The 11,160-nt window shown below is 44.1% G+C and overlaps 1 protein-coding gene across 5 annotated transcripts; it reads left to right on the top strand.

The window, feature by feature from the left end:
• On the top strand, positions 1–6,183 carry diabloa (diablo, IAP-binding mitochondrial protein a). 5 transcript variants are annotated; one of them, XM_064302838.1, is made up of 6 exons: positions 4–406; positions 1,280–1,409; positions 1,981–2,106; positions 2,484–2,594; positions 3,659–3,755; positions 4,890–6,183. In XM_064302838.1, exons 1-6 carry the CDS (start codon positions 282–284, stop codon positions 5,090–5,092), a joined length of 792 nt encoding a protein of 263 aa, XP_064158908.1. In that variant the 5' UTR covers positions 4–281; the 3' UTR covers positions 5,093–6,183. The 5 variants fall into 5 exon arrangements, with proteins under 5 accessions (XP_064158910.1, XP_064158913.1, XP_064158908.1 ...); XM_064302839.1 differs by lacking the exon at positions 4–406 and adding an exon at positions 428–586; XM_064302840.1 differs by lacking the exon at positions 2,484–2,594 and having other exon boundaries at positions 1–406.
• The last annotated feature ends 4,977 nt before the right edge of the window (positions 6,184–11,160 follow it).

The following is an 11,160-nucleotide window of genomic DNA, read 5'->3' as shown; positions in this document are numbered from 1 at the left end:
GTCAATGCCAAAAGCTGTTAATGGATCAATACTGTGGGCAGTTGAGTCGAATAAATACCCTGTCCTCACCTCCATGTTCACATCGGAAAATAGCTCAAGAGATACAGAGAGTCGTCTGGTCGTCATTTATATATTTTTTAATGTACATTTATTTAACCTCGTGACAGGAAACATTAAATGCATGCTACTCCAAGGAAATAGGCGTTTAAGATTTTTATGTGTAGGTGAAAAATACAAATATCTCAACTTTTCACACTAATTTAGAAAGTTGATTTGAAGATATGCAAGCTATTCGCCACTGCGGGGTGTGTTTGGCTGGGGGACGTTCACAAAGTCGGACAAACTTCCTGCAACCCGGCACCAACATGGCGGCACTCAGGAGCGTAGCATGTGTTGGTTTTCTCAGGTAAATACATTTGGATTTAACAGTGATTAGATGATTAACTAATCTAATACGAATGATCTCGTTAGTTATATTTTGCATATGAAAATGCAACGTTTTATTGATAAATAGCGTGCGAATTTGGACACTGTCTTTGTAAATGGAATTTGCTGGCTGGCTGCGTCCTGACGTTTTAACAACTGGGTAGGCTAACGTACACACTGCTTTTTATTATCGATACGTGAATATTCTCTGTTTTATTTGACATTACATTGCCAACAACAAATCGTACAGTTAACCAGCGTTAATATATTTTATACGAATCTGCATTATTTAGCAGCTAGCTCACTAACGTTAACCCTGTCCTCGAAAAACCCAGAAATGACTCGATAATAGGTGCATGTTACACGGTATCTAAACAGAACCGAGCAAAGCTAACGTTACGCCTGTCCTCGAGACAAAACAGTTGGCGTTAGCTTGTTTCGAGTGTGCTTGATTCTGTATAGATACCGAGTAGCGTGTAAAGGCCAGTTCAGATCAATGATTCGCAACGAAACGAAACGGTTTTAGAATGTTATAGAGAAAATTGCAGTTGCCCGGGGTCTCAAAAGACCCACATTGTCAAATCGCCAAGTGCAGTTTAGAACGTTTACAATCAGACGTCTTGGAATTTTGCAAGTTGCATCCAGTCTCGTTGCGAATCATTGGTCTGAACTCATCTGTGATCTGAACCTTAACATTGACCCAGTGTGTATTTTCATTTCTGTGTGTCTCTGTATCAAAACGATATCACTGAGCATCTGTGTATGCAGATGCATCCCTCGGGGTGCATGCTGAACGCTCGCGTGATCACTGTAACGTTACAACGAGCGTATTTTCGATGTGTCTTGAAACCAGGAACGCTGCCAGGGTGGTGGGTGGTAGCCGGTCCACGCGCCAGGGCGTGGCACAGCTCCCCGTGATGGTTCGGAAAAACTGGATATCATTCAGTGTAGGTGGCGGCCTGTGTTCCGTCCCTTTTTCACAGGTACAAATCGCCGTGCTTGTCCTCTTTTTCCCTCAGTACATCTGCAGGTCTTGAACGTTCAGTTAAACACTACACTGCCAACCGCTCTCAACCGAAAGCATCGAATTTGAATTTTATGAATGTTAGAACATCTCAAAACAAGTTATTTTAAGTGTTTTTGCTTTCTGTACAGCATAACAGTTTCAACTAATTTGTCACCTTTGGCATCATCACTGTGTCTTTTGGAAGTTGTGGGAAAGCGTACCTGTTTATCTTCCAGTTGCATGCTTATTGATCTAGATTAGCTCTTTGACACGTGCCAGGAACAAGCAGATGTTGCACAAGATATTCCAGTTTGAACAGGAAATGCCTTTTTTGTTTTTTAGTTTGGGTGACATTGTGAATGTTGTCATTTGAGTAAATGATGTTGAGTTTTGTGCAACGAATGGATGTATGCAGTGAATAGGTTCATTTTCAGCACACCTGTGCAGACCTTTATCAATCCGCTTATTATGAGACCAGTTATAGTAGAAATGAGGTCACAAGTGGGTTTTAGACTGAAATAACAATTGCAGTCCTCTTTCCCCTTCAGCAAGTGGAAAGCCTTTCCCACGAATCCCTGATCCGTAGGGCATCTTCTCTGGTGGCCGACAGCGCCAACACCTACCTCTCCCAGACCACGCTCGCTCTTGTGGACTCACTTACACAGTACTCAAAGGTAAGGCAGCAGTGATGCGTCCTTCGAAGCCCTGTGTTCAGGCAGTATGCCGTTATGTTGTGTTCATATGTGATCAGTACAGATATATCCTCGCTAGTTTCTGTTATTACTCAATAATAAGTAATAATAATATTTGCGAGGTTTTCTTTTTGGTGACTCTATGGTGGATTTGAACTCATTAGCCAGAATTTGTTTTTTGGGGAGAGGGTTCATTTCTGGTCTTATCATGCTCTGGATGTGTTTGGCCAATTTGTGATAAGCCTTGAAGTTTCACAATAAGGCACTGAGGGTAATGCCACATAGCAGGCTTTTTTGTTGACTGTTTATTTTGGGGTGGGTTGGGCGGGGGGGGTGAACCTTTTTTCTTGGGACTTTAGGCTCTGCACACGCTTATCGCTCTGCAGAAGCGATACATGAACTCAATGGGAAAGATCACTCCCGCGGAGGAGGACTCTATTTGGCAAGTGATCATTGGCCAGCGCGTGGAGGTAGGCGTCTGTGTATGCCGTGCTGAGGGAGGGAGTGTGCGCGTTGCATTGTGGGAAAATGGAACAGTAACCTGTCGTTGTCCTACTGAGATGTTTTTCTGTCCTTGTACGTGAACTTGTGCGTGTCTGTTGGGTGTAATACGTGTATGGGAGTGTAAGAGTTTGTATGGATTTCTGTCCAGTTGGGGGGGGGGAAATGCATTTTGGTCTTCCAGAGCAGATCTCAGTAATCTGTAGTGCTACTTGGCAAATGAACAGACCTGCAATCGGGTTAACTCAACTCTCAAATCAGTGTATTGGAGTTATTTCATTTCATTACATGATAATGTGTCTTTCTTCATCATCTGTTATGTTTTGAAATGTAATTTGGAGTGTTCCTTCCCCACTCAGTTAGTGCCCCTTCCCCCGCCCCCTTCATGGTGTCACTAAATGGTGTAAAGGCACCGATTAGGTGACCCGTCAAAGTAGCTGCAGCCCCTGAATAGTGCTTCTTTAACTTTCATTTATGAATAACTCGTATTATTGCTTCCACAGACTGTAAGTCCTGTTGTAAAAGGTAGATTTCTTTAGAGGGAAAATGATTCAGTTTCAATTAGCAGTTTTTTCCCCTCTTCAATATATCTTTATATATTTTAACATAGTATTTCTCATTCAGATCCCTACATATGTTTTGCAAAATAAAATAACACACAATTATTAGAGAATATGGGAAAAGAGATACACGGTAGAATCTTGCATTGAATGAGAAAATGTGTGCACCAAGCGCAACACGCCACTGCGTGCATACACACAGCATACTGCTCCAGGAAGAGGTACATCTGTGTTTGATTGACAAGGCTGCTGCCTGATGAAGCTGAAGCTTTCCTACAGGCCCAAAGATGCACATACAGTAACATGCAGGATGCAGCAGATCTTTGCTTTCCAGTCACGCAGCTGACAGATCCTTAAGAGTTTTTAAGCTTATGAACATTCAGCAATCAGAAGTCATCCTCAGTTGTGTGTCCTTGCAGGTCACGTCAGAAGACTAAACTCTCGTTCTTTCCCTCTTCCCCTCTTCTTGCTAGGTGGGCGACAGGCTAGACGAGTGCAAACGATTCGAGGGAAACTGGATGAACGCCATCCACCTCTGTGAGCTGGCGGCCGAGGCAGCCTACAGTGCTGGTGTGTATGCGGTTTATTCTTTTATACACTTCCTGTTTCTAGTTAAGCGTGCCGCAGTTTAACAGGTCCTGAGGGATACTGCGTCTGTAATATGTTTGGTCCTGTCCGTAACATGGGCTTCAATAATGATCAATATAATTTGAGGCCGTTGTCCTGGACACGTTGCCATCTGTTCTGGGCTCGTTGAAGAGAAAAGAATTAAAGAAATGAATACATCAGAAACTGCATGCTAATGCGGAAAATAAATACTGCTGACTCAGCTCGGAAGCACTTTTTCATCACGCCACAGTTTCCCCGACACAGGTCTTCAGTCGTGGCTTTTAGTGTCTCCTCTCACGCACGGATCTGTCAGAGCGACCACAGACACGGCCCTCGCCACTTTGGAAAGTGAGAAGGCCACCGTTCCATTTAAGGCACGGGAGCCCCTTGTCCCGAATGGGGGAGACGGGGCTCCAGCCCCCTGTTTAGGGTATCATGTTCTCACCGCCTTAGCGGGCGAGCGGTTTGGAGTTCCCCCCCCCCCCGTTGCCGTGAGGATGGCGTTACCCTTCTTTGACTGGCTGTCAGTACCACATTTGTTCCCGCGGATGAGGTGTTGACTCTGTGGCTGGTGGAGGGTGACCCTTGTGAGAAATCTGAAGCTCCTGGTACACAATAGTACCCAGTCCTGTTTTAAAAAAAAATAAATAAATAAATAAAAAAATAAACCTCACCTGCGTTGTGTCTGGGCCCGGCCTAAACGTGGGTGGTTTGAACCGGCACTGTGTCGCTAGTTGACGATTAGCGGCAATCTGCGGTGGTGGGATGTGTTTGGCTTCATTCTGCTGACGGACGGTGTGGTTGTCACAGCCAAGGTTACTGTGGTTGACACCTGTATGGGTATTCACCAAGCAGCTACGGGTTGCCGTTTGGTCGTCAGGGAGAGATGCGTCTGTCTTTTTGGACAGCATTTATGTCCTGCAGATTGCTTTCAAGTGTAAAAACAGTCACAGGTTCACTGGCGAGTGGAGTGGAGGGGTGCGTTTGCTTTGGGTGCAGATGGGCTTCTCTGGCACAAGAAAAAGTTGTGCAACATTGCGCATTTTTGCTGAGGGAAGGGGAAATGAAAGCTTCTCCCGCTCTCGTTTTGCCCAGGTGTCGAGCACGCCTCCACCACCACGCGGTCCAACCTGCAGGTGGCGCAGTCGCAGGTGGAGCAGGTGCGCAAGCTCTCCCTGGATGCGGAGAGGAAGCTGGCCGAGACCAAGGTGGAGGAGATCAAGAGGACGGCGGCGTTCGCCAACGCCATGGAGAGGATGACTGAGGACATCCCAGAGGCCTACCTTCGAGAAGACTAACGTCTCACCTGCCCTGTTCTGTACCCTACCGACGAGAAGAGCATCACCCCACTGATCCAGTCCTCTCCTGTCTATAAGAACACCAGCTCACCGACCTTAGTTCTGTTAGTCTTGGAGAAAACAATGAGTAAAATGGAGAGGCTATCTCAGGTTCTAGTAGAGCTATCAGATCTATTTGTTACAGAGGGGTTGAATATGCTGTTGAGTTCCTCTGGGCCCATATGTTGACTGTATGGAAACAAGGAGCGTTTTCTAGTGTTTGTGTGCCTAAGACACTCGTCAGTCACATCCTCTTTCTAGGCTGTTGACAGTGCCTCATGGATTTGAGTGTCAATTATGAACTTCACAGTGAAAGATAGAGTATTCTTCATATTATTTCAGGAATTCATCTGTAGTCTCCTTCGATATCTGACCGCACACAGGGGAGTACTGTTTGGAGTTGAATCAGTATGAATAACCTGGTTATGAAAAATTCCTCTAATCAATTTTGGAATGGCATGGACTTTAAAGTTGATACAACTGTAAATATGTTTCTGTGTCTAATTGTTTCCGAAATTGAGTGCTGCACATCACAGAGAATGTGATGAAGCATGATTGTTTTCTCGGTATGTTCAGTTAAAACACACCTGTTGTTAATTCTATTGTTAACATTGTTAATTGGGGGCAACTGTGTGTAGCATAATGGTTAAGGAACTGGACTTGTAACTGAGGTTTAGGTGCATTTCCCAGGTTGGACACTGTTGTTGTACCCTTGAGCAAGGTACTTAACCTGAATTACTTTAGTAAATATCCACCTGTGTAAACAGATTGATTGTATGTGAAGAATGTACATCAAGTCCCTGGATAAGTGTCTGCCAAATGTAAAAGCCCAAATACTTATGGTCTCAATTTTCTGAACACAAGACTGTGACAACAGGATTTACTATCATGTGTGTGCATGAATATAAAAAAACCCCTGTTAGAGAATTGTGGTCTTCCATTATATTTCTGTTTGTAGAATGTGTTTAGAAGCTGCCTTCCTCCCTGTTACACGTGAATCGAGTATTTAAATGTACAATTGACTGAATATCAAATAAATTATATTTTCCTAAGCATGCATTCTAGCTCTGTATTTATTCAGAATGTTTGTGGAGCCCTTGGCTGGCAGGTACAGCCAAAGGCTCCGTTTCCTGGTACAGTGACAGAGCTGAAGTGCTGTTTGTGCCAGTGCTGACTGAGCTCCAGTCTGCTCCAGGAGAGAGGCTACAGTCCATCTTGCATCACCGTGTTGTTTTGTAATGCCATTTGGAGTGTTACTTGCCCACTCAGTTAATGCTCCCACCCCCCCACCTCCTTCATGGTGTCCCGAAAGGGTGTAAATGCACCAATTAGGTTAGACGTCAAAGTAGTTGCAGCCTCTGTATAGTGCTTTTTTTTTTAACTTTCATTTATGAATAACTCGTAGCTGTAGCTGTTCATCCCATAATAGCGACTCTCCTGGCGGGAACGGAATGCCTGTGGTCTGCCTGTAGCCGAGACGCTAGCGCTAGCTGGTCTCTGTGGCACGGTGGTGACTGAGCTCCAGTTTGCTCCAGGAGAGAGGCTGCAGTCCTAGCTGTTCAGCCCGCGGTAGCAGCTCTCCTGGCGGGACGGGATGCCCGCGGTCGGCCCGTAGCTGAGACGCTAGCGCCCGCTGTCCTCTGGCGCCGCGGCGGCTGGGCTGCATCTGCATGGTGAAAAGAAGCGGCGGCTGGCTACGTGCTGTTAGCCTGCATGCTGCATCTGTGCCTCACTGAACACGTGTAGTTGATTTTTCAGCAAACCGAATGAGCCTGATTTGTGGCTGAGCGTACTGAAGTGGAGAATATTGGAGGTAAAGGGTCATTAAAGTTATTGTTCACAACAGAAATCTGAAGAAGGAAGGGTGTAGGAAGTTTGCACTATTGATCACTCTTCACAAACTCCTTTGGTTTGTCTCTCAGCATCGGACTGCAGCTGAGGTTAGTTCTTGTTTCAATTCAAAACAGAACTGAAATTGAGTTAATTGAAACACTCATGGAACATTTTTTTAAACTTATTTATGAATTGAATTTCAGTTTTCAGTTTCCTGAATTGACCCCAGCCCTGGACTGCAGCCCATACAGTAATATAACAACTGCTATGCTTTGAGAATATATTTAATAAAAAAAATAAAAAAAACATCTGCTAAATCTTAGCTGTAAAACTGTGCTGTACTGTTTACTTCATAGTTAGAATCATAGTTCTGCTGCAGTTTGCAATTGGTAGTTTGTGGCTTTGCTCATTGATACAACGAATAAGGATACAGAAAGAAGTTTACAGAATAGGATAAGTGTTACAAGATGTACAGTAGAATGCTCTAACAGTACATACACTTCATGGCCAAAAGTATGTGGACACCTGACATCCAACATCTCATCCGGAATTATTGGCATTGACGTGGAGTTAGCTGCTGTAACAACTGCCACTCTTCTGTGTAGGCTTCATACTAGATGTTGGAGCATTGCTGCAGGGACTTGCTTACATTCAGCCAGAAGACCATTAGTGAAGTCGGGCACTGATTGGGCGATTAGGCCTGGCTCGCAGTTGGCTTTCCAGTTGATACCAAAGGTGTTGGATGCGGTTGAGGTCAGGGCTCTGTGCAGGCCAGTCAAGTTTTTCCTCACCAATCTTGACAAACCCATTTCTATATGGACCTCATTGTGTTTCCCCCGGGGTATTGTCATGCTGAAACAGGAAGGAGGCCTTCCCCAAACTGTTTTGGAAGTTGGAAGCACAGAATCATCTAGAATATCACTGCATTAAGATTAGCCTTCTGTGGAACTAATGGGCCTAGCCCAAACCATGAAAAACAGCCACAGGCTAAAGGGTGTCCGTATACGTTTGGTCATATTATGTACGAGTCCATTTGGGACCATATGTACTCTCTATGTGTTGATTTAACACTGAACATTTTGCTGTGTATACAGTGTTTAAGCTTCAACATTGGAAAAAAAAAAGAAAATTTTTTTTTTTAAGTGGTAATGTACTGAGATGCATAAAACAATGAAAATGATAATTTGCTTGATAATTTGCTCTTTGATCCCCCCTTTGTGTGTGGACAAGCAGTCATGTTTTTCTGTGCATGTCTGTTTTGTAAAAAAACATATTTTCCTATTTATTGCTGGAGAAACTGCATGTCATACTTGGGAACTATGCCCATGCTAACCACCAGTAAAAAAAAAAAAAAAAACCCAAAAGCAATCCAACTGGAAAAGTCTGGATTACTGACCAGTGTGTGGTAACTGTGGTTTGTTTGTCCTTCGCTAAAGTTGTGACGCCACTTCGATGTTTTTTTTCCCTTTCTTACATTAACCATTGACCTTGTCATTGACCAATGCAAAGTCTAGAGCGTGCCCAAACAACATGAAGCTGGAAAACAAGTCCGTCTCCGGCTGAGCAGTTTCTGCACAGCTGGAGAAAGACTTTGCTCCGTATCTTCAGTTCAATGTCGTGTTTCGCCGATGTTGCAACGGGGCCTACGTGTGCACAACACTTTGTGGGCTGGCTGATAGCAACTGGAAATGCAGCACAGAGTTCTCATGATGATTAGACTGTGTGTCAGTTAGCCTCACTATTGAGGTTTAACCAGGTGCTAAACTCTTCCACTCATGTAAACCCAACAGCCCAAATTTCTCTTAACCTGCAGACACATTTTTTAGGACTGGCTATTGAAAATTTTTTTTGAATTCAAGTATATTTCTCCTTGTTCATTTTTTTTTTCTGTTTGAGTAATGAACGTTTAGTAAATTTGAGCTTTTACAATTCCTGGCTCTGAAAATATTAAATCCCAAAAGATGAGAGAGCAAAAACCAAAAAGAAGCCATGAGGTTTACATTACATTATAAGCACTGCAGGTTACTGTTACTGTTTTCGGGACTTTGTCCAAGTACACATTTTATTGCGGTTTGGTGAGATGCTGATGGGTTGTCAAACTGTGTTGAGATCCCTGCCCAGATAGACTCCTCTCTCATTCCTGTTCCTGCCAACCCATCACACACACATGCACGCACGCACGCACGCACGCACGCACGCACAAACACACAAGCATGCACGCACGCATGCAGACACTCACGCATGTACACACATACACACACGCACGCACACACAAAAGCACATACACACACATACTCGCACACGCACGCATACACACACACGCACATACACACATGCACACACACACGCACACACACAAACACATTTTAATTCTTTATTTAGGTCCACATTTATAAAATACATCGTAAGGGCCCAAATATATTTCAGTTGCTGTCTGGTGTCCTTCACTTGAGTAGCAGAAAGCATACCAGTAGGGATAAAGCAAACTAAATGCAGGTTAGACATTTGCATCTCAATTGCACCGACAGGAAACATTATGGGTACAAGAAGCATCTTCTCCTCCATATATTCAACTGCCTATAATGGAGGAAACTGAGCAATATTTTGCTAGTCGCTTTGCTCTCCATTTTGCCAGCCCCATTATCCTAAGACCTCTGACCACTAGCCTGTGGACATGGCCAAGGCTTCCAAATATAAAAACTAGGAGTTGACACTTATACCTTAGTTCTGTTATGGCTTGCAGTAATGGAAGTATTTTAACTGTTTAGTAAGAAATGCTTTTTCTAGACATGCATCGAAGGCACAGCCTACTACTAGTAGGAACACCTCTCTGTGGTCCTCATCAATCACAGTAAGATCAGATTTGTTTGCACTTACATTTGAAGATTAATGGAGGTTATTGTATGCACGCACGCAGGCACACACACACACACAAACACACACACATGCAAACACACACGTGCACACATACACACGCACGCACACACAGACACACGCAAAGCACACACACACGTTTGTAACCCAGGTACACATCCAGCTCAGTTCCCATTACTGCTGCCCTGGCGGTCTTTTGCAGTCACACGCAGTGTCAGGGGCCTTTAATCATGTGATACACCGCGCTTTCGCACCATCATTATCACCTCATTGTCACTTTTTCTTCTTTGCTAACAAACCGCTTCTTTTCACTCCACCCCTCATTTCCCCGGTAATGTTTCACGCGGCTTCTTTCAGCGCGGAGCACTTAGTTGCCGTTGTCATCGTCCAGTCCACGAGGTCATCAGAAACAATACACCACGCCTTACACCCACAAACATAGAAAAATACGCAAAAATGTATGATGCACTAGAAGATATAATGATGCTGAAACACGCTGTAAGCGAGGCTGGTTTGTTGGATTCAGTCCAGTTGTTTACTTGTACTGGTTACTTTTGGTGGAAGTTTGCTCTGGAACAATTCTGGTCAGTAAATGAGGAATATTACTGTATCTAATTTTGGATTTGAGCACAGCTGCAGTATATTACCCTTGCGGAAGAACTTCCTCTCTTCTGGGAGAAGAGCCAAAACGATAATTGTGCATTATAAGTGAATATATTTTTAACAAACTCAATCGGGCTGGTTGTTTTAGTCGATCGACGGTCAAGGTGTTTCTACGGGCAAGCGCCAAGACAAATGACGTGCGGACAGATGGGGCCAGTGGTGCGAGCTCTGGCTTGGGGGGTGTGCCGGGGTGGGCAGGCCGACTGCAAGGACGTCACGGATCGTTACCCACCTTTGGGACTGAAAGGACTGCCCCGCCCCGGTCGGACGGATGAACATATATTGCGTTTCTCACGCACACAGGCTTCCCCGAATGATCTTTAATTTCTTCCTCGTCTCAAACTAATGCAGACGATGTCACTGAACCTCTTACTTTGAAATCGCATCGGGTAATCAAAAAAACAGGTTTGCTGATACAAAGTCTATCCGCGACAATTTGAACAATTAAAAACAATTAACCCATTAACGCCCAGATTTTCCCCCCAGAGATTTCTTACATAAGCATCTATAGTCATCCAAAAAATATTCACAGATAGAAAAAGAGTGGTAGAGACTTTGGCATGCTTAAATGGGTTAAGGGCGATTTTGACTTTGATTAGGCTAATATTATACCTCTTTTTCATTTTATGGCTTGTAGATAGTCGCCGGCAAAAATGTGA

The sequence above is a fragment of the Anguilla rostrata genome, chromosome 12, assembly GCF_018555375.3.
Source record: "Anguilla rostrata isolate EN2019 chromosome 12, ASM1855537v3, whole genome shotgun sequence".
Classification (NCBI taxonomy): Eukaryota; Metazoa; Chordata; class Actinopteri; order Anguilliformes; family Anguillidae; genus Anguilla; species Anguilla rostrata.
Note: the sequence above shows the minus strand (reverse complement) of the source record. Positions and strands in the feature narration are given on the sequence as shown.

Coding starts and splice junctions, on each gene's coding strand:
- diabloa (XM_064302838.1), top strand. CDS start 282: ATGCAAGCTATTCGCCACTGCGGGGTGTGTTTGGCTGGGGGACGTTCA. Junction 1,410..1,980: donor GTTCCGTCCCTTTTTCACAG/GTACAAATCGCC, acceptor TTTCCCCTTCAG/CAAGTGGAAAGCCTTTCCCA. Junction 2,107..2,483: donor CACTTACACAGTACTCAAAG/GTAAGGCAGCAG, acceptor TTGGGACTTTAG/GCTCTGCACACGCTTATCGC.